This window comes from Gouania willdenowi, chromosome 5 (assembly GCF_900634775.1).
Source record: "Gouania willdenowi chromosome 5, fGouWil2.1, whole genome shotgun sequence".
Lineage (NCBI taxonomy): Eukaryota > Metazoa > Chordata > Actinopteri > Blenniiformes > Gobiesocidae > Gouania > Gouania willdenowi.
The window spans coordinates 33,151,150-33,175,213 of record NC_041048.1 but is presented as its reverse complement, the minus strand read 5'-3'; the positions used below and the strand labels follow the sequence as shown (position 1 = coordinate 33,175,213).

The 24,064-nt window shown below is 40.1% G+C and overlaps 1 protein-coding gene across 2 annotated transcripts in view; it reads right to left on the bottom strand.

Moving 5' to 3' along the window:
* Positions 1-8,970: 8,970 nt before the first annotated feature.
* LOC114464078 (hydroperoxide isomerase ALOXE3-like) overlaps positions 8,971-24,064 on the bottom strand; it is a 1,091,527-nt gene continuing 1,076,433 nt past the window's right edge. For both annotated transcript variants that reach the window (XM_028448145.1, XM_028448146.1), the window contains 15 exons: positions 23,951-24,002; positions 20,736-20,901; positions 18,893-19,094; positions 18,692-18,773; positions 18,474-18,596; positions 18,296-18,399; positions 17,889-18,061; positions 17,613-17,756; positions 11,797-12,000; positions 11,525-11,611; positions 11,246-11,412; positions 10,414-10,535; positions 10,225-10,325; positions 9,453-9,623; positions 8,971-9,360 (listed from right to left, as the gene is read on the bottom strand). In XM_028448145.1, coding sequence (XP_028303946.1) covers positions 9,181-9,360; positions 9,453-9,623; positions 10,225-10,325; positions 10,414-10,535; positions 11,246-11,412; positions 11,525-11,611; positions 11,797-12,000; positions 17,613-17,756; positions 17,889-18,061; positions 18,296-18,399; positions 18,474-18,596; positions 18,692-18,773; positions 18,893-19,094; positions 20,736-20,882 — 2,007 coding nt within the window. In that variant the 5' untranslated portion in view covers positions 20,883-20,901; positions 23,951-24,002 and the 3' untranslated portion in view covers positions 8,971-9,180. The remainder of the gene's footprint in view (positions 9,361-9,452; positions 9,624-10,224; positions 10,326-10,413; positions 10,536-11,245; positions 11,413-11,524; positions 11,612-11,796; positions 12,001-17,612; positions 17,757-17,888; positions 18,062-18,295; positions 18,400-18,473; positions 18,597-18,691; positions 18,774-18,892; positions 19,095-20,735; positions 20,902-23,950; positions 24,003-24,064) is intronic.

Here is a 24,064-nt window from a genome sequence, read left to right as displayed (position 1 = left end):
AATTATAAGTAAAAAAAAAAAAAAATGTAACGGTCATTTTTTTCTCTCAGTAATGCTTTGAGTTTTTATTCTACTAGTAGTACTAGCAGTGTTTTTACAACATTTTTGTTTGTTTTTATTGCTTAGCTTGAAATAAATAAATAATGTCTTGAAGTCTTGAAGACTAAATTGCCCTAATTTAATTGTCCTGGCTGATTAAATAATTTGTCATTTAAGATTGTTTTGAACAAGTTCTTTGTAGTCTACCTTTTTTTAAATGCCTTTAGTAAAACTGTGCTAGAGTGGGACACTCTGAAGGGAATAATACTGGTCTGACAGTTTTCTTCGACAGGGCTCCGGTCAGAGAGAAGGGCACGGAGAAGTTGTTACCAGCGAATTTATTATTGTAGTTGGTGTACTGGCAGGGATGATGGTGAGGTATAAATCTTTGTAGGTATGTGTGTGGTTCTTTAAAGGAAACAAATAATAACATAATTAATATCACCAATCATATACAAATGATAATATTAACACCATCAATATGTACAGATGTATAAAAACATGTTGTTTGAGAATAAACATTAAATCAAATCACCAAAATATATTAACTTGGTCAAACAAGCCAAATAAACAGCAAAACAGCCAACGTGCAGACATGCAAAGGATTCATGGAAAGTGTACTAGATGGATTCAGTGGTTTTTGTCGCCCTCTAGAGGAGGCATGCGCAACTGAGCAGAGAGTATCTAATTAACGTCTCGGTGCATCTGACGTGACACAGAAGCTAAATGAAACCTAGCAGTACAAATAAACGATGTGTAATGCTACGTTCACACCAAACGCGTTTTCTGCGGGACCGTTCGCGTCTGTCGCGCGAAACCTTCCGCAGGATTCGCGGGATCAAAAAATGTTTCCCTATTCGCTTCATTCGCGTCTGAAGCGAAGCTCCGCCCACCAGACTCCCAAACGGCGACAACCAGGCTCTGTTTGTTTCCACCATCAACTATGGAGGACCCCCGTTAATTCACTGCTCCTAACCTCGGAAGGAACGTCGGCTTTCCTGGCTTCACCAGGTTAACCAGCGCCACATCCAACTCGGTGAGCTTCACTGACCGCTTCAGAAGCTACAGCTGGATGATGACTGCTTCCAGCGGTACCCGTGGATGACCAGCGCCCGATTCGACGACCTGCTGGGTCGGATTGGCCCACGGATGTCCCTGCAGGATACAACTACCGGAGTTCCATCTCTGCAGCCGAACGACTGTCTGTCTGTCTCCGGTAAGTTTCATAAGCAACCGAAGATGTTATGATTCATCAGAAACATCTCTCAAATACACAATAAAGATAGATACTATATTAATCCCTGCTTTATTGTTTTTTATCATAAATATATTACAACTAAAATAAAAGTTAATCATTATAATAAATTATTTACTATTGTTATTTTTTGTCCTCTGGAGATCTATTCTGGAAGATGAGGCTTGTTTCATTAATAATATTTATTGTTTTTAACTCTTATTAATAAATCATTATTTATTTACTACTGTTAATTATTGTCATCTGGCAGATAAGGCCTGTTCTTTCTAATCTCTCCACCTTTTATGCACACGTACACACCCACATTATATATATCTGATTATCAATGATCTGAGCTTTTCTATGTTGTTCACTGTGCAGGTATCTGACCACAGGTGACTCCTTCAGGACCACAGCTAACAGCTATGGACGAGAGGTCTTCACATCGTACTTCTCTGCAGGAGCCGTTCCATGGCTAGACATATTCCACCAGAACACCCAAAACGACTATTTTAAGAGCCAACCACATACTTCTATAGAGCAAACTTCCTACTGTATTAACATGTGTATAATAAATATGGAAGAATGGGGAGAGAAACGTCTGTCAGCTTCATTTTTAACCAGAAAGAAATAATCACAGAAACCTCACCTCTGAAATTAATTTAAGGCATTAAAGGTCTCACACAGAATCAATATGAGGAAAATATATATTTTTGTATGAACAAAATATATAACCTTGATGTGGTGTACACATAGCTGTTAAGATGCATTGATAGAAATTAAAAAGAAAGCAAAAGTACACTTTAAAATGCATTTTTAATCAACAATTCTGAAAGAACACCATGTACATTAACATAATACCTCAATTTTAAACAAACTGTTTACTTCAATATTATAAAACTTACATAATAAACAAACTAGTATAAAAAAACTATTCACAATGTGGTTCCTGCCATGCAAAGAGTGCCGCCCATCCAGCCCAATCCAAAACCTAATTAAAATATTCCAAATTTAGTGTTACCGGATGATAATCAAGAAGTTTAAAACTTTGAAATTTAACGTTCCATAAATTCTGGTGGCACTTTTTGCAGGATAGGAAGCAGGTCTCTGAAAAACATCTCATCCTCAGTCAGAGCTGGTGGTGAGGAGGTGGTCTCCTGAAGGTCTGTAGGATAAGCTGCTCCACCTCTCTTGGAGAGCCTTGGCTGGACCTCTTCTTTGCTCTTTTTCCTTCAAAATAAACAAACTTTATATATATACATATAAAATAGCTTATCAAGTCACTGTTACTTAAATAAGATCATAGATATATTTTAATTAAACATTAAATGAGGTAATGATCAACATTGTCATCACTGATATACCAAGCATTTATAGATACATTTTATTTATAACAGAATGCAAAACAACTTCTGTCATGTTCATATCAGATGGTTTGGCTGCACTTGTTTCTGCAGGATATGCTGCTGCAGCATCATTATCATCATCATCATCTTCTCCTGCTCCCTGAGCACTATCTGTTCCCCCTCCCTGTCCTTCTCCATCACTCATCTGATTGTTTACCTCTGAGTGACAGCAAACACAATATATGAAACACATTACTATACATTTTAAATCACTATACTAGATTTAGATCCCCCACTAGAAGAAGCCCTGTGATACATAAAGGCCTGAATATTAACCTGGTATATATTTCTATATGTCTGCACTGATAAACAAACCTCCAGTCTCTGATGGTTGACCATACACTGTGGTCCTGTCTTCCTCAACCCTCTACCCCATGTTGCTGCTTGTCTCTCGCGGTGAAACAAAGGGGTCGATGAAGGACATGACCACAGGGTATTTCCACCGTTTAGATGTTCCTGCAGCTGACCCACCACGGTTCTACTGACTTTTTTTTCCTCTCATAACCCATAAGTGAAAATAGCTGGTGTTAGCGGCTAATGCTATCATTAGCTAATGCTATCCTCACTCACTGCCGATTTTCAAAGATGAAAACTACAGAGAGAACATTTACCTGCTGCTCCACCTCCTCGCTGATTCTCCTCCACGCCAAATCCTTCCTGGTCCCGGTTAAAATAACAGGCTCCCGGTGGTCACACACCGCTACGATTAGCTTCTCCTCAATGGTTGAACGGGTGAAAATACTGGTTTCCGTGTTGCCTGCCTGACGTCATTGCCAACAAGGACTCTGATTGGCTTTCGCGCCTGCGCGTCATGCGAAACTGCCGCTGGAGTTCAATATTTTCAACTCAAGCGAACGGCGAACAACGCGAAAATCGGGAGCGCGCTTGCCGCAGCATTCGCGTTCAACGCGCGAAACAGTTCGCGCCGCCCCACCGGCGAATAATTCGCCTCCCAGCGCGTCTTTCACGTTCTCACTAATTAGTACAGCCAAAAATACGGCAATAGTTCACCATTTCCTCTCAAAATTTGGGATTTGCTCATTTGTGTGCTGTTTGTAAACCGGCTGCTTACCTACAAAATGGCAACTTCCGGGTTGATGCCTGGATTGATGATGTGCCGTGAAAACCCTCTATTGTCCATGTTTGGAGAGGATAATTTGAACATGTTTCATATGACTGTGTTTCCTTCTGTTAGATATTAATACATGTTGTGATATGTTGTCAAGGTGAGGTTAATACTATTGAAATGTCTACAAGAAGGCAGCATGGCTGCATTATTCTGTTATTAGTGTGGATTTGTCTCCGTTAATTTACGTTATATTGGGGATATAAGTGATCTGTCATTCTGATTATTATTATTCTGTTTATTTGACAGAACCACACACACACACAGATACACAGAGATATAAACACCCAGAAGATAAATAAATAAACTAAAGAATCACCCTGCCTATTCATTGCATTCTGATTCGACTCACACTAACTACTTCATTTTGGCAGTTCCTGCCATTACAATTACATTACTTTTGGATTACTTCCTTGTGTCACATAAAATTATCAAATATGTATTTTTTCTATTTTTGTCGGAAAGTCTTATGTTTACAGTTATTTCATTCTGAAGCTGCTTGGTAGTGACGTCACTTCCCTTTTGAGAGCATCCATCTTCAGTAGTAACACTGTGTTCTAAAGGATGAGGGCCCTCCGTGTGCGTGACTAAGTTAAAGTAAGTTTATTGTTTGCCAAGACTTCAATATCGTTATCTGACTTGTTTAGCGATGTTTACTCCAACGTGTTCTGCTTTCCTTTATTCTTGTGTGTTATAGTGAGGTTAATGCTACGTTCACACCAAACGCGGCTTCTGCGGCACAAGCGAACACATTACATGCAAAGTCAATGACTGAAGATGGATGCTCTCAAAAGGGAAGTGACGTCACTACCAAGCAGCTTCAGAATGAAATAACTGTAAACATAAGACTTTCCGACAAAAATAGAAAAAATACATATTTGATAATTTTATGTGACACAAGGAAGTAATCCAAAAGTAATGTAATTGTAATGGCAGGAACTGCCAAAATGAAGTAGTTAGTGTGAGTCGAATCAGAATGCAATGAATAGGCAGGGTGATTCTTTAGTTTATTTATTTATCTTCTGGGTGTTTATATCTCTGTGTATCTGTGTGTGTGTGTGGTTCTGTCAAATAAACAGAATAATAATAATCAGAATGACAGATCACTTATATCCCCAATATAACGTAAATTAACGGAGACAAATCCACACTAATAACAGAATAATGCAGCCATGCTGCCTTCTTGTAGACATTTCAATAGTATTAACCTCACCTTGACAACATATCACAACATGTATTAATATCTAACAGAAGGAAACACAGTCATATGAAACATGTTCAAATTATCCTCTCCAAACATGGACAATAGAGGGTTTTCACGGCACATCATCAATCCAGGCATCAACCCGGAAGTTGCCATTTTGTAGGTAAGCAGCCGGTTTACAAACAGCACACAAATGAGCAAATCCCAAATTTTGAGAGGAAATGGTGAACTATTGCCGTATTTTTGGCTGTACTAATTAGTGAGAACGTGAAAAACGTGGAGTTTTATAGACTGCCAAAAGTTATAACAGATCAGGGGAGAACAGTGTCTGCATTTTATAGTCAGTAGCTCTACATCAGGAGAGCAGTGACACGAGACTAGCTCACCATTGTTGCACCAGATGTTATTGGTGTAAATGTAAACACAGCCGCCCTCATCTCCTGTCTTGCATTTAAATTCAGTTTAAGGTAGTCCAGTTTGTTCCCCAGGGAACGGACATTAGAACGCAGGATGGAAGTGTAACGCTATGATAAATGAGATGTGTTACACAGTAGTTGTGTGGTTAATGCTACCCAATGAGATGGCGCAGGGGGCTCTGTGTCCAATGAAGGAGGAGCCAGGGGGAGGTATTAAAAGGCAGCAGGTAATTGGACTGGGGAGAGAAAGAAAAAGAGACTGTCACCTGTTGATCAGGGTGGAGACGCACACCGTGGGTTGTCTGCATCCACGCTGACGGGGCGGGATGCGGCTGTTGAGTCGGGACGCGCACGGCAGGGCGCCTGGTGTGCTGATCCGAGGCTGGACGCACGCTGCAGCTCACCTAGTCATCTACGCTGACGGGGCAGGGCGCGGCTGTTGAGCTGTGTCAGGACACGCACGGCAGGGCACCTGATGATCGTTTGACGTGCTGATCCGAGGCTGGACGCACGCCGCAGCTCTCCAGGTGACCCACTGACGTTGCTGAACCAGCACCAGGATGCACGCCGTGGAGCCAACACCAGGACGCCAACCGGCCTCATCAGAGGAGCTCACCTTGCCTTTACTCACCTTGGACCATGAGGTGTTTGTGAGTAATCAAAGTGCACCACCGTATGGGGCCCAACGAATAATACAGAGAAAAAAAACCTTTAATACCCAAGCGGTTGGTGGGGATTGATTCATTTTCTTGATTATATGAACAGTTGAAAAAAAAACCTGAATGATGAATGATTGTCACCTTGTAAAAAGGACACTTTGAGTTTCCTACAGAGAGAAAATAAATGTTTTTTTGTTCTGAGTTATAATTCAGTCTTGGGCCTGGTTTATGAGGTAAACAGAGAACGAGCTAATTCGCCACACTAAGCTAAAACTAAAACTACTGGTTATTTGAGTAACTTATATTTATACTAAGGGTTGCATTTTGGAGGATCCACTGAGACCTTCTCTGTTTTTCACATAAGCAGTAATTGTATCATTCATATGAGTTATATGAATTGAATTGAATTTTTTATTTTTTTTTCCCCTTCTTTTGGGGTGTGCTTAAGAGTTCTGGGTTTAAAATGGATTTTTCCACAGTCATTGAGTTAAGTTTGCAAAAGGCCGTTAAACCCGCTCGAGCTATTTTGCTTAGCAACGTACCCATTGAGACTAGCAGGGAGACTGTAAATAAAGTATTGGGTACCGTTAAAGTGTTTGGTCGTACTAACATATGTGATAGCCGGGGGGATTCCACTGGTACAAAATTGTTCATTTTAGTTGAGACCATTAATCCAGACATAAATTCTGACCTTGTACCTCCTGAAATAGGGATTGAAGTGGAAGCAGGGCCCTGGGTTGTTGATGTTGTAGGGAGTTTAGATCCCTCCTCAGCTAAATTGAAGGGTGATGCATTCAACACAAAACTTTTTAAACTCTTAGAAGAAGAGGGTAGGTCCACTGAAGATGTGCAGGACATTATAGAAAAAATGCACGCTCCAAAACAAGATGTAAATATAGATTTAGTAAATGTGATCAGTAAGCTGGTGGATAAATATAACCAAACACCAATTGATGCACCCAGCTACAGAAAGTTGAGACTCTTTTCTGGAATTAAACCTGTACCTTCTGGTGAGGAAGAAAATGAAGCCTGGATGGAGCAAGCCACACAAATGATTAGTGAATGGCAATGTAATGATGCTGCCAAGAGACAGCGGATAGTAGAAAGTTTAATGGAGTCTGCTGCTGACATTGTTCGGTTTCTTAAAGTAAGCACTCCGACTGCTACCGCCACGGCATATTTAGCTGAAATCGACACAGTTTATGGAACAACAGAAACTGGCATGGACATTTTAACTAAATACAGACACACCTTTCAAAAGAGAGGAGAAAATCTATCTGCTTTTCTGTACCACCTTGATAAACTCCTTCACCATGCTCTTCTTAAAGGTGGGATAACGGCTGCAGAGATGAATCGAGCACGGATGGAACAACTCATTTAAGGTGCACTCACTCACGACACGGTTGCCCTTCGGATAAGAAAGAGTCACACTTTAGAGAACCCTCCCTCCTTCTCTCAACTAATGCAGTAAACACTTTTTTAAAAAAAAGTTTTTACATAAGGCTGACATTACGCTGTTATTATTATGATATCACATCTGTCATTAGTATGAATAAGATGTCATAGTCATTAAATGTCCTTCATTACCCGAACCATTCATTACCCTAACCCTATCCCAAAAATGCCAACATAGCTCCAAAAGTGTCACAATTTAGCAAATGATACTTCATGACCAGTGGAGCTGGTTGATATCACTGATGTCAAAAGTTGGTGGTAGCAAATTCTCTGTGGTGAGAATGTCGGAGTGTAGAAGCTGCCTTTGCCCATTTGTACATTATTTTTAGGGTATTGCTTTACTGTACTATTGCTGTGTTTATTTTTTCTATATTGATTGTTGTGTGTAATGAGGACTATGAGCCGAGAGCAGGGACTAATTGCACACTCCATCCCACTGGAGGTGATTGGATGTCTGAGGACCAGTGACTTCTTTTTAAGCGAGACAGGCATGAAGGATGGAAAAACACACGGATGTGCAGGAGGCACCAGACAGGAGGAGGACGTGGAGACGCACGGAGGAAAAGAGGAAGTCTGACAGCCGTACACAGACGACCGTAGACGACGTGTTTCGGATGCATCACCAGACTAATCAGTTAAGTGCAGGAACGTGAATAGCTGTATCTTGTGTGTGTGCGTGATCCCACTGGATCACACGTGTTCCTGAGGTTGTCTCGTGCGTCAGGCGGGGCCGACGGTGAGGGGATCGCTCCAAGGCATAGATAAGTGTGCGTGGAGGCTACAGGGTGACAGGATTGATGTGGCGTGGGAGGAATCATCCAACGCCTTGAATGAGCTAAAGAGAAGGAAAGTGGATAGCTGTAACTGGCGTGTGTGTGCGTGATCTCACTAGATTGAGCGCTGTACCCAGGCTGTATCGTGCGTCAGGCAGGAGCAACGAGGAGAGGAGCTGAGGCAACAATTGGCGTGCGCAGAGGCGGCCCAGCGACAGGGCTGACCCGGCATGGGAGAAATCATCCAACGCCTTAAAAAAAGCTAAGTGAAGGACCGTACCAGCGGACTGTGGTTGTGCATCTGAACCACGGGGAGTTAAACGCAATGACTGAGGTGTTTTTTTCCCATCCTCCACAGCGGAGGTGGAAGACGGCGCACAACGCACTTCACGGATTACCGATTCCCTTTGATTTTATTCATTATAGACTGATTGAGGAGATGTTGGTTTACCTGTAGTAGTATTTACAAACTTTTTAATCCCCTTTAATTTTAAACGTAGCTATTTAAAATGTATTAAATCAGAACAATAACACTGTGGTTTGTCATTCATTTCTTAACACTTGGTGTCTCTCAGAACCTGACAAGCACATTTGACTTTGTTTCAGTTGGTTTGATTATTACCTGTAACATTATTAAAAGGTTAAAAAGTGAAAAGAATTGGAAACAAACATAGTTTTATTTAAAATGTATCTTGGGTATTGTTAAAATACATACATGTTTAACTAACTTGGAGCATGCATATCCCTAGAAATAGTTGTTACAATAATACACACACAATTTGCTAACAAATTACTGGATGCATTTTTTGGAACAAAGCAGAAAAGTTGAGAGCAGCTTATACAAGCTTGTCAGCTGTCTGAGGTGTTCTCAGATTGTAATGCTGTTCTCGATCTGAGTGGGGTTCAGGTACGTGTAGGGAATTTCAAGCTCAGCATTTCTAGTCTGAATAGCGTCACTGAGAGAGAAAAGCTCAGCTTGAAAATCCAGCTCTATCTGCTTTGGCTCGAGCTCATCAAAGCGCTCCTCCGAGTGGGCTCTGAGCACGACCTGCAAAGTGACAGAAAAATCAGGTAAAAAAGAGAAAGTGTTTAATTTGGGATTTTTACTTAGTTTTACATGCTTCTGAATGGTGAACAAACCATGTCCGAGTACTTCTTTGAGAGGATCAGAGACAAGACTGCAAATCTGGCAGTCTCTCCAATATTTGGGACTGTCTCCAAAATCGTCTCCAGGCTTGACTGCCCCTTGGTGGTTGGAGGAGGTTTGCGAAGCAGGAGTGGACCATTCAGGACCCAGGACAGGTAATCAAACTAAATAATAAAAAAAAACATTTACAAATTTAAATTTAATCTCCCCTTTAGTCTTCTGACAAAATAGGCCCTTGGTAATAATGTAAAGTACTGAACTATTAGCAGAAGTATTACCACAAGTGCAAATTACTTTTATCTGGTTTTAAAGGGTATCTGTAGTAAAAATACAGTGTATATATAGCGAAAAAATGTGTTTCATTTATTACCAAGAAATTAAATATGTGCACCTTTTTATAAAAAAAAAAAGAAAAAATTTAAATGACTTTTTAGAACAAATTTTTACCTTTGGGCATCAGCTATGGAGAGTTGCCATTTTGCGCAGGATGACGTACATTCGTTGATTCCTCTTGCTGTTGCCAAGCAACAGTGTTCTATTGGTCTACAGTTTCTGAACAATGGAGCTGCATGTAAAAACCTTTTTTTTTGCATCTCCAAGCCAAATAACGACACTAAGTCAGAGTTAGCCAGACGTTGGCTTCATAGTATTGGTACGGAATATTTCTAATACATTAAACACATTTTTGGTTATATGCAATTTTACAACAAGTACCCTTTACATCTAATATTAGATATAAAAAATACTTTATTAATATGTTCTAACCTGTCCATTATTGACTGCAGCATGTTGGGCTGTCACCGTGAAGATTACCATGGTGAGAAACTTGACAAGGTCTATGACTTTAGTGAAATCAGAAGGAATTCCTGTAACCATGACAACCAAGGTGAAAAAAAGTCACATTTGGAGCAGCTGTATGGTGTTACAAACCAAATCGCAGCATTTGAAACAAACCAGAATGCTTGTTTCCCAGGAAGCCATGAGTGAACACCTCCTGAATCCATCCCTGAAGCTCCCTGTCCTTACTCACGTCACCGTCAGAGGGATAGTAGTACTGCATCATTTTTTCCACGTAGCTAGACAACGAGAGTGACATGTTAATTCATTAGAAATGTCATATATTAGAGGCCTGATTTTGACAATAACTAAGGCTCATCGTGGTGGCGATATCAATGAAGAGTAATCTGGGCGGCTCGGCCAGTGCTCCAGGGTGCGGGTGGGGTGTTGCCTTGGTGCCCTGGGCGGCCGGGCTGCTGCAGGAACTGCCTCTGTTCTGGTTCCCTCTGGCCTGGGGTCCGGCCTCTGCTGACTCTGGACCCTGCCACCAGTGGGCGCCCGCTGGCTGTCTGTCCGGCGCGGTGCTAGTCGCCTCCTGGGTGTAGGCCTCTGCTCCTCTGCTGGGGTTCGCGGGGAGCTCTCTGGGCCATCCCCTGTGGGGTTGGGTGGGTGGTTTGCTGGCCGGGTGCCTCGGGGTGGGGGGTTGGGTTGGCGGTTGACTCCCTTTTCCTCTCTTCCCTTCCCTCTCACCTAGATTTAACACTGCCCTATTTTTTATATTCTCCCTTCATTAAAGTTTTTCTTGCCCTTCCTTAGAGAGGCCTGGTGATGGTCACAATTATGCAGTAAAATAAATTCCTTTATTTAATTGCAATAACAACGCGAGAAGATTGCTCTACATATAGTGTTGACCTTCGACAGCATGTGCAGACACGGTGAAAAGCAAAAAATAAAAATGTCATATTATTCGGTTTGATTGGAGGTGCTCGTTTTTTGAAAATAAACAAACCTGTTGATGATGTTCCACAGCTTCAGTCCATCATCTCTGTAGTAGTAGTTGGGGATGGACTCCAGCCCTCGTGCAGATATGTTGTCAGGCAGGCAGAGTGAGCTGTAGGTTGTTTCAGAGAGACCTCGTCTGATAAGCTCCATCGATCCCTCATTTCCAAGAGTACTCTGTTAGTTATAGTTGGAACAAAGTTATTTAAATATATATAATTTTAGAACAAATTATACTAAGATATATATGTATTTTATAGATATCAAAAAATGTGTTTAAAAGTCAGACAATTTCAAAAGCTCCTTCAGTTCCAAGCAAAGTAATGCGGCCCAGAGTGTTGATAGGCAGAGTGTATTCAAAGTGTGGGATCAGCAGCTGTAGAGACAAGTGTAACACACACACACACACACACAAAACAGATGAAAGTTAAGTCCCCACCAGCTCTAACAGGTTCTTAATACCAACTCACATGTCACTTGAAATTAAGATTTTGAACTCAATTAGAGTTAGTTGGTTAAATAAAGAATGATCATAATAATCCATCATCTGTGTGATTCTACCTTGTAAAGAGGGTGAATTGGATGAAAGTTACGGAGAGCAGCAACAGTAAAGACCTCTGCCAGGAAGTGTGTCCCCATGAGGTGAACCACTAACTCAAATTCCAGTGCATGAGCGCTTTTGACAAATAACTTGGCTAACAGCCAGTCCGTCTCAGAGTCACTTGGTAAGAAGATAGGATTCTGCTCAGAAGGTTGTTGATTCAGCTGGAAGACAAAATGATCCATTTAAATTAGTGTGATGATAATTCAAGTTTCTGTGTCAGTTTGAGTAAATGACAACACATTTTTATGAACACCAATAGCTGTGTATAAAGAGCAGACCAAAACCAGTCAATCATATTTTTTTTCAAGTGACAATTATATTTGCAGGTACCTGCATGTTTGTAAGTGTGATTAAAAGTGTGTGCTAAGGTTGATTTCTTTGATTTTCTAGGATCATGGTCATGCAATTATTTGGGTCGTGACTTGAAAAAAATCATTAAAAACAAATAGATGAGGGCTGTTACAACCTGAAACAGAAAACTTGGCAGATTGACAATGACAAGAGTGGCCTGGACCGCGCACTAGTGAGAAGTCTATGGTCCCATACATTTGCTAGAAGAAATAATAATAATAATAATAATAATAATAATAATAATAATAATAATAATAATAATAATAATAATAATGATAATAATAATAATAATAATAATAATAATAATAATAATAATTGGGGTGAATAAATCGCTCTCCTCCGGGTGGTTGCCATGGTTAGTTTGTGTTATCGTTGCTCAATTGATGATGGCTTTTTTTCGCGCTCATGCACTTAAGTAACCCAAGATTTACATACTCTGAGTTGATTGACCCACTTCATACCAGCTGTAATGGAATCACATACCCAGAGTTTCCCCATGGCGTGGCATGTTGACCCAGCATTTATGAATAGAGTTTGTCAAACATCCTTTCTGAAATACACCCCTGGTGTGGTATGAGATGGTAACTGCATGCTTGGCATTAAGGCCCTAAGTCAAACTGGTTGTGCAAGAACCGTAATCTGTTAGTAAGTAATTTATTTAGAAGTAATTTATTTAGAAGTAATTTATTTAGAAGTAATTTATTTAGAAGTAATTTATTTAGAAATTTATTATGATGTTACAACAGGTGCAACATCATAATAAAATAATGAAACATGGGTGCATTTACATCACAGGAGCAGCATCATAAAAGGATTGTAAAAAATCAAAATCCAGTTAACTTAAAGCTTTTCTGAAAAGTTTTCAACAGTTAAGCTCCCAGAGAGACTGGTGCAGGTTATTCCAGAGTCTGGGGGCCACAGCCTGGAACGCCAGGTCTCCTCGGTTTTAAATTTAGTTTTTGGGATCTTAAGGAGACCCTGGCCTGAAGACCGAAGGCTGCGCCCTGAAGTGTAGGGGCACAAGTCAAAGATATATTGAGGGGCTTGGCCATGTAACGCTCGGAAAGTAAGAGCTAAGATTTTATACTCTATGCAAAACTTGACTGGAAGCCAGTGCAGAGTAGAAAGAATGGGGATAATGTGGGATGTTATGGGAGCACCAGTTAAAAGTCTGGCAGCAGCATTTTGTATGATCTAGAGTCTGTTTAGGGTCGACTTATTAAAACAGATGAAAACAGAATTACAGTAGTCAAAGCGGGATGATATAAACGCGTGTACAGGTATAACCAGTTCCAGATCTGTTTTTGATAACAAATGCCTCACTTTAGAGATATTTCTCAGGTGGTAAAAACTGTTCTTAGTCAGTTGACGACAATCTTTGTGCTTGATTAAACACAACCCCAAGGTTTCTGAGGCTGGTTTGGTGTCTCCTCCACATGACACCAACCTTGAGTGCTGAGACAGTTGATACAGTTGATAATCTTATGGATGAGTTTAATACAAAAGTCTATAATGTCATAGATGTGGTGGCTCCAATCAAAACTAAGAGAAAACCAAACACACAAAAAACACCTTGGAGGAGGACTGAGATAATGCAGAATTTGAAATCTGACTGTAGAAGAGCTGAGTATAAATGGAGATCAACAAAACTCCAAATTCATCTAGAACTATACAAAATAAGTCTGCGAAAATTCAATGATGGCTTGTTCAAAGCAAGGTAGCAATACTTTTCTGAAAATATTGTCAAAAATGTCAACAACTCACACGTTGTTTTCTGTAATTGAAAGCTCACAACCCCCCAGATCAGATTGCCCCTGAATTACTGTCAGCTGGAAAATGCAATGAATTTGCTGTTTATTTCAATGAAAAAATACAATTGATAAGGTCAAACATCAAAACAAACCAGCAAAATAACAAAAAGCTTGAACAGCTTCAACCACTGAGGAATGAGTCAATTACAATGTTAGAGTTTATTACAGTGAACCCAAAAACAATAGAGGAAACTGTTCAGCAGCTGAATCCATCAACATGTTGCCTTGACACAATACCCTCAAACTTCATTAAAACTGTTGTAAGTCATTTGTTACTGATTTGTGTCAGATAATTGACTACTCATTCCAATCAGGCACCGTACCAAAATCCTTGAAAGTAGCTGTTGTGAAACCTCTGTTAATAAAGAGAACACTGGATGCCTCTATACTGGCTAACTATAGCTCAATCAGCAACCTCCCATTCATGGCCAAGATCATTGAGAAGGTGGTCTTCAACCAACTGAGTCAATTCTTAACATCCAACAAAATATTTGATACATTTCAGTCAGGCTTTCGTTCTCATCACAGCACAGAAAATGCTCAAAGTGATCAATGACATAAGGTTGAACACTGATTCAGGAAAAGCATCTGTTCTCATTCTATTGGATCTAAGTGCTGCATTTGACACTGTAGATCATACAATTTTGTTGCACAGATTGCAAGCATGGGTTGGACTAAATGGAAAAGTAATCCAATGGTTTAAGTCATACTTGAAGGAGCAAAGTTATTTTGTAAGTATTGGAAACTTTGAATCTGAATCGGTTTAGCCTTTATATGCTTCCTTTAGAACACTTTTTACAGAACTGTAAGGTTGATTATCAGAGCTACGCAGATGACACACAACTATATCTATCACTGAACCCAGATGACTATGGTCCCATTAAGGTGTTGTGTGACTGCTTGGAAAAAGCAAACTGCTGGATGAGTGAAAACTTTCTTCAACTAAATAATGACAAGATGGAGGTGATTGTCTTTGGTAACAAGTAAAAGAGGACTGCTGTCAGCAAGTATCTTGAGTCTTGACCTTTAAAAGCTAAAGACCAAGTAAAAAACCTTGGTGTTCTGATTGACTCAGATCTTACATTCAGCAGTCAGATCAAATCTATCACAAAAACAGCCTTCTACCACCTAAAAAACATCTCTAGAGTGAAAGGTTTAATGACTCAGAAAGATCAGGAGAAACTGGTCCATGCTTTTATCTCCAGCAGACTGGACTATTGTAATGGTCTTCTGACAGGAATCCCCCAAAAGAGCATCAAACAGCTACAGCTGGTTCAGAACGCTGCAGCTCGGGTCTTAACCAGAACAAAGGGGTCAGAGCACATTACTCCAGTTTTAAAGTCTTTACACTGGCTCCCAGTCAGCCTCAGAATAGACTTTAAAGTTCTGCTGCTGGTGTATAAATCTGTGAATGGGTCCAGAATACATCAGTGACATGTTAGTCAGGTATGAACCCAGTAGGTCTCTCAGATCTATGGACACAGGTCAGATAGTGGAGCCCAGAGTTCACAGTAAACATAGCGATGCTGCATTTAGTTGTTATTCTGCAAAGAAGTGGAACAAACTGCCAGCAGAGCTGAAGTCAGCATCCAATGTGAACATTTTTAAATCAAAGTTAAAGACACTTTTTTTCTCTACTGCATATGATTGAGAGGGAGATTTTTGGTCATGTTGTTGATTTAATGTGTTTTGATGATTTGAATTGATTTTACTGATTAAATGTTCTCATTGATTTTAAGCTGTTGAATGTTTTATCATGTAAAGCACATTGAGTTGCCTTGTGTATGAAATGTGCTATACAAATAAATTTGGCTTGCCTTGACTTGCCTTTTAACAGATGAGCCCAGATCACCAAGGGAGTTTTTAATCAGAGGGACCTTTTTATCAGGAGCGATGATCAGAGTTTCTGTTTTGTTTGAATTTATCTGGAGATAATTTGATGACGACCAGTTTTTGATACAGGATGTACAATTTAAGAACTCAGATACAAAGTGAAACTCTGAGTCATTAAAGGAGCAGTACAACTGGATATCGTCAGCATAAAAATGATAAGACACATTTTGAAAACCATATATTAACAGACCAAGAGGCATCAGGTACAATAAAAACAAAGCAGACCCAGAACAGAGCCCTGGGCAACTCCACATGACAGGTTGGACATTTTTTTTTTTTTTTTTTCTCACCTTGTCTGCACATGCTGTTGAAGGTTAACACTACAAGAAGTGCAATCTTTTAACAGCAATGCATATTTTATTATTGCAATTAAATAAATGAATTTATTTCATTGCATAATTGTGACCATCACCAGCCCTCCCTAGGGAAGGGTAAATACTTTATTAAAGGGAGGATGTAAAAAAGAGAGGGCAGTGTTACACCAGGGGGGGGGGGGGGGGGGGGGGGGGGGGGGTTAACAGGGAGGAGGGATACAAGATAGGAAAACGAATGGGTGGGGAATAGTCAATAAGTTTCAAGTGATGTGATGTGAAATTGTGGTTGTGTATATTGTGCTTATTGTTGTGTTATCAAGCCAGTCTGGTGACCAGTGTGCGGCTTAGGAATAATGGTGGTGGCTGTGAGCAGAGGAGGAAGTGAGTGGAAGTTACATAAAACAGGTATTTGGGAACAACGTGTCTATGGTTGAGCCCAGTATGAGTGTTATCCCACAGCCCGAGGCCAGTGCGTCCATGACAAATGTGATTCCAAGAGCCGCTACTGCAAAACCCATGAGCCGCCCCCGGGCCCGAAGAAGCAGTCGGGCCAGCAGAAAGAGCGAGAGATCTAGGGGCCCCCGGCGACCACCCCACGGCCAAGCAGCCCCCCGAACGCCCCCAAGGTCCCAAGCCGAGAGGCTGCCATTGCCCCCCCCATACACACCCGAAAAGCCCCCAAGGAGCCAAGGACCCAGCGCACCACGCCACCGACTCCAACCCCCAACCCCCAGGCCCCCCAGCCCCCCACCCCCCCACCACCACCCACACCCCCGCGCCCAGCCCCCCGAGGGGAGGGCCCAGAGAGCCCCCCGCCCGAGACCCCAGCGGAGGAGCCAAAGCCCACGCCCAGCAGACGACCAGAGCCACGCCGAAGCCCAGAGCCAGCAGGGACCCGACCCCAGGCCAGGAGGACCCGGAATGGATGCAGCACCAGGAGCAGCCCACCCAGGGCGAACGACCACACCCCAAGCCGCATAAGGCACCAGGGGGCCGCTGGGGGTCCCCCCGCCGGTCCCCAGGCACCCCAACCTAGCCCCCCCGGGCGCCCCAGATGCTGATGCCGCCCGCGCCACGAGCTTCAGTTCTTTAAAGCCAGGGCCCCCTCCAGAGGCCAAGCCAGACCGCCCCGCCGGGATGTGGCCCCCTAATCTGGCCCCTAGGTTGGACATTTTGGACATTACATCGTTAATAGCAACATTAAAAGTTCTTAATTTATATAAGAAGTGAACCACTGAAGAACAGCACCAGAAAACCCTATCTCAGATTTGAGTTGATCAACTAGTATACTGTGACCTACAGTGTCAAAGGCAGCTGTCAGATCAAGTAAAACCAAAAAAGCTTGTTTGGAGCTTGTTTCCTTGTTTTACTACAAACTATCTTTTTAATGGGTTAGTAATTTACCTGTATTGCAATTGGCATCAGCTTGTTTTTAGGATTCATGTAAAACAAGCACATGCTGGCAGGCATCTGCAGAGGCTCCTCACCACACATCCTGGTCGGTATTTTATCCATGATCTTATAATCACAAATGAATATGTTCCCTTTCTGTCAATCACAAAACCGAGAGCAAAAATTAAGTTTTTGTAATAATCACTAAGCCCTTTGGTACAAAATGTTTGTATTTTTGTTTTATTTTGTTGTTGTTTTTTAAAGATATTTTTTTATTATATTTCAAACCTCAATTTCCTCATCCAAAGAGCATCCTGTTCCCAGAATAGGCTTCACCATCTCATCAGTGACTGGAAAGTTAGGTGGAAGTTTTGAGCACTTCTTGATCGCACATGGGTTTGTCCCATTCAGAAACTGGTATCCAAAGAAGTCATCGTCCTTCCAATGCTTTGCTACATACTCTGAAAAAGAAAACACCAAATTTTTCACTATTCTTTGGCAAGCAAGGGCTGATTTTTGTTTTAAGAGTATAACTTGAAAAATACGTAAAATGACAATTCAAACAGCAGAGCAGTTATTTGCAAATATCTGTTAGAACAATGTGTAAAACAAAACGTGAACACAAGGATAGAAGACAAATATTTCTTTTAGAGATATGAAATTATCCAATTTAGTGGGACAGTTTTATAATGTACCAGAAATTGTTGTCTTTTGAATGCAGAAAATGTCATTCATGTCCTCAATTTTTCCCCATTGTTCGGTGGAGCCAAGCATCCCCTTGAACATCAATGCAATAGCACTGAAAAGACAAAATAGTAAATAAAGCACAGTGAAAAAACAGTTGTTTATTTTATGGAGAAATGACTGACTCACACTCGTGCTTCACTGTATTTCATCTCAAATGTTCTGGTCAGAGAGAATTGTTCTTCAGCAGGGAGCTCAGACACGTGCATGAATTGAAGGTGGTGTGGTATTTTTGGATCAGTAATTGTCCACCTACAGAAGTATAAACCAAACTAAATATTTCATGACATTTTTGGCTTATGTATACAAACAAGTTATGGAGGCATACTGCACATATGCCAACCCACCTGTACAAGTTCTTTCTCATCATTAGGTCTTTTTTGCGGCTGTAGATCAGCTTCGGGTGGACATCCTCAAAGTTTTTTCTCGCTGTGAGTAAAAAAAAGCATTAGTCAGAGTTGAAGTCAACAAACCTTTTATGTTTTGTTCCTGCTGCTTTAAATTGATATTAACTCTGTGATGAATTCAGTTGGAAACTTAAAAATCACCTTTCCCTCCTCTGAGTTCCACCAGCTCTCCGTTGGAGATCCATCTGTAGCAGGGGAAAAGGAGCTCTCCTTCTGGAGTCGTCACCACTATTTTTGAGCAGAACCACTGATTCTCAGGGAGAAACAGAAAGGAATGTTTCTCCAGACGGACCAACAGAAGTTCTCCCAGTGACAGTTTGGGTTTTATGGAGTAAGTTTGAGTCTGGGAATAGTTAGGATAGAAGGTGAAGTTAATTTCTCATATTTTACTGCATTAATTGATTGTATTATTCAAACACAAATAGGTGTTTGATCATTTACAATGTGCAATTAAACCAGAGGTGGTCAACTTTTATCACAAAGGGGGCCACAAAAATGTGATTTTCTGATCCGAGGGTCACGTTATCAACATGTGTGTTTCTGTCATTTTTGTTGTTGTTTTATGGGCATTTATATCATTTTATGTCTTCTTGTATTATTGTTTCATGTATTTTTGTTGTTTTGTGTGTTTTATGTATTTTTTGTTGTTTTTTTTACATTGAGTGTAGTTAATTTGCATATTCTTGTTCTCATTTTGTATATTTTTGTTGTTTTGTGTGTTATGAGTCACTCTGTGTTTTGTAGTCAATGTAGTGTATTGTTATTAATTTTATTGTATTTTTTTCTAATTTTGTAATTTAGTGCTTTTTTGCTATTTCCTCCTCTGCATATATTTTTGTCATTTTGGGTGTTTCTAGAGTCATTTTGTGCATTAAATTTGGGGTCCACACAAAATTAGACCGCCTGTTGCTCATTCCTCTTTCTTGTAAACACTTCACTTAGTTAAAGCCGCTTTAAATTAATCCGTATCATTTTGCGCATGTGCAACTTGCGGTGATGACGCGCTGGTGACGACATAATCCATAATGGTTAAGGACGCTGGGCTTGAAATCAGAGGGTTGCCGGTTCAAGCCTCACCTGGGCCATCACTGTGGGATGATGAGCAAGTCCCTTAACCCCGAACTGCTCCCCAGGCGCCGTAAAATGGCTACCGACTGCTCCCCAGGGATGGGTTAAATTGCAGAGGACAAATTTCATATATGTGGAACAATATACAGTATATGACCAATAAAGGCAAAAGCCCAATTTAATTTTAATTTAAAAGACATGGATATAACGAAAAGAGTGGATGGACGGAGGCATAAACATGCAGACTTTCACACGGACTTATTAAACACACACGGATCTCGGTATACGGAACAGGCTTCACCGGACGGCTGGCACTAGGACCCCGAGGCAAAGTAAATGCGTCCCCGTACTGCATTCGCAGGCTGTAATATCACCAGTTTATCATATTACCTGTTGTTAGAGCTACTATCTTTACCAGGGAGCAACTATTTATTCCTGGTGATTGTTTTCCAAAGTTTTACTGGGCTTTTTACCGGTGATTAGTTCCTATCTCTCTTACGCTCCACCGTCCAAACTGAACCCGTGTGTTATTGTCGAGCTGCTGCTTCAAAACTACAATCAAAATAAAGGTGAAAACAGTTCTCATGTGTCGTCTTCTGTGTTATAGCTGACAATAAAAGGTTTGTAATGTGTTTTTCCCGATAGACGTGATACGTCATGTTCTCCCCCTGTCCAATCAGAGCCTTTTCAACGTTTTCCATGTAAACCTCATTCGGGAATTACCATTTCCATGTAAACACGAAGCAGAACACTTTAATTCCGAATGATTTAAATCGGAATAAATAATTCCAAATTAAAAAAAATAATGTAACCGTGGCCATTATCAGAATGTCCCTTTTCTCAATTGAAAGCCAACATCAGTTCAAATTCGAGTCACAGATAAATGAATAGATTGTGGTAAATGAAATTAACTTGCCGTTCCAGTTACAAAGTCAGGGCCCCAGTTGTTCAACTCCGTCCGCTCACTCTGTCCTTCTGTCCCAATCAAAGTGACATAAATGTGATCCATGGTTCCTGCATATGTCATGCTGCCCGTGGTCACAGCTAGTTTGTATTCAGCCATTTTTCTTGAGAGAAACAAGCTGAAAACAATAAAGTATAAATGTTGGAAAAAGTAAGACAGAGATTATAAATTAATATAATATATAGTGTGAGGAGGAGCAAAACAAGCAAGACAGGTTTCACTAACCAGTGTACAATGATTTTGAACCTTACAGACTTACAGACTTTCCACTCATTGGTATATCTTTTGAAAAACTTCAATGACTCTTTGTGGAATTTAATCTTTTTTTTTGTCTAAGCCAAGGGTTGGCAACTTTTGGCTCTGGAGCCATTTGTGGCTCCTTTGCCCTTCCCCTGTGGCTTAGTGACCAATCACCATACCCCTCTGAGTATGCTATTAAGCTAATTAAAAACTAGTGGCTAATTTTATTAAAAATTACAGGTTTTCCTCTTCACATGAGGTTTTCGATACCTGATCTAAATGTAAAACATGAAAACAGCATCTTCAAACAAATAAAACACACATGAAATGTAAGTGGGAGTTGACCCAGACTATAAGCACTCACTTTTCACTAAAGTAATGACTAAGAAATTATGAAGACTGACACATTCTATAGTCCTACCTGTCGCAGTTTGAGATATATGATTTGATCCAAGAATCAGAGAGGAGGCGGCAGGGGGGATTTCAACACAAAGACTATTTCATTATCAACCTCCAAAACAACAAGAGCTCGGAGAGCGCAAACCCCTGCCAAGTTTAGAAGCGCAAAGTCACCAGCCAAATTTGAACCCTTCTTTCTTTTGACATTGTCTATTAGTTTACTAAATGTTATTTAAATCCATCCACAGTTTCTCACAGCAGAAATACTGACAGACTGTAAAACAGAACAAAAGAGATTAGCAATAAAAAAAAATCACTAAAAAGATGAACTGAAAGAGAAGCCCACATGGGGCTTCAACTCCATCTAATGGCCATGATAAGTTTCTTTGTAAATGTATTTATCCTACAGGTAATAAAGGCACAAATTCCAAATTCTGCTTCCGTATTCTCTATCAATAATTTTGAGGCGAGCTGAGATTGATAAAAAGTTTCTACAATATGGACCATATCTTCCAATTGCTTTCTTTACACAGATGTATCAACTAAACACTGGAAAACTGAAAATCACGAATCTGTAAATGTTTAAAAAAATGAGAAATGAAAAGTACCAAATCAAATAAAGACAAAAAACTGACTGAGTTACTTTATTTTTGGCATAAGAAACGAGATCCTCACTTTGTGATTTATTAGTCGCACGTAGAATCTTTTTACTATACCAATGCTGATACTGATACATTTTCCCCTGAAAGGTTTTGACTTTAAAAGTGATTTTATTTAAAATTTCTTAATACAGTATAAGCATTGAAGAAAATAACTGCAAAATTTTACTTTTTCATTTTTTTTTTTTTTTTTTTTTTGCAGTTCTTTCTAATTTGTGACAAAATAAATGCTTTTACCTCAAAACATATATGAACTTACTCAAATAAAGTGACAAAACCAGATTAGCACATTATTTCATAATTCACTATTTCACAATTTTCATAATATTAAACAGCATCTTTACCTTCTCGCACTGAATCCAATTGACACATCACCGTATTAAATACAATTTTAAAATATTCTACTATTGGCCCATTAGTCATCAGTACAATAATTATAATGCTTCCTACTTTAGTGCACGTAAAGCATTTAAAAGTTATTTTCATACTTGCTTTACTATCAAGAAATGACAAGCATTTCATTCATAGGCCTGTAATCAATAAATGGTGCCAAATAAAGGACTTTTGCTGTCGAACATGCATTTTCGGAAACCAGACGTCATCGTTTGGTACAAAAACAAAGACCGTTTCTTTTCCCTGTGCAGACTGGATAAGAAAGGACAATGAATGACCATCCAAACAGATGTTCTTCGGCCGCTCGCATGCCTCTAGCACCAGAGAGAAAGAGCGTGTATGTTCACTGTGGAGGGGCGGTACTAGCAGCAGGCACTTCCTGGAGTGGACGGTTCAGAATTCTAGTGACGAGAGCAGGATGCAGGAAGGAAGCCCAATAATACTTTGAGGGTGTTTTTGATAAGGAATTAACGTTGTAACAAGGTTAAAATATTTTTGACTGAGTTTAATAGGTTAGAAAAGACTGATCCACAACCTAATGTATTCGTCCCGTTGACACCTTGAGAGCTTGAGAGTGGAGGATTCTTCTTCTTTTTTTTAATTTCCAGCAGACTTGATGTCTCAAAGGGGCATTGCCTCTTGGTGGTGGCAGAAAAAGCTTGCAAATTCTACATATGGCCCCTTTAAAGTCTCATGTTGAAGTGAAGCCAAAAAAAAAAAAAACATTTAAAAGGATTCTGCCAGTGGCAGCTGGCCAATAGAAGGCGCTAGGGCGCCACCCCACCACTCACCACGTTCTTTTGAGTAAGTCATAAAAAATAATAAAAATTAACAATGAACCACTAAGCAAATATATATCTGTATTTATATAATCAGAATAAATAATATATAGATAATGATTATGTGTAAAGTTGTTTTGTTCAACTGTGTCTGATTGGTGATGTGTTTCATCCTTGGGGGGCAAAAACCTTTACAGTCCACTTTTGTTAAAAGTTGTGCATGTGCAGTGACTCCTCTTCAATACGAGTCAATGGAGTGTCTCTCGTCATAACGTGACTTTGACAGGTGAAGCCGTGGGACAGTAGAAGGAGAAGCAAAATGAAGAAAGAGAAATTAAATAATTTTGCTTTCCCATGCCTACCTGCCGACCCAGCAAGGATAAAGACAGGTAGGACCCATTTAAAACACTTTTCAGAGAAGGCAAAGAAACATGAATAAACTAGAAACAAACTAAATGTGGCAATTTCAAATCTCGAATATGTTCATATTTTGTAAACTATAGGCTTAAATTAAATTTTGTCAGGTCTAAATTATGTATATTCATTTATCACTTCCTTTGTCGCCCCCCTTTTTATTTAATTACTTGTTAAACTAACTAAATGAAAAAAAGATAAAATCTGAAAAACAAAATAAAAAAACAAAACAAAACAAATTAAATTTCAAAAGGTATAATAACCCTGAGACAAACTCACTCACTTGTATATACCAGAGTTTCCTCTAGCCGTACTCGATGGCACTACAGGGGGTTCTTAAGAGAGAGAGAAGAAGGAAAATGAAAGCATTACAAATATGGGGTTTTATAATGTTTAT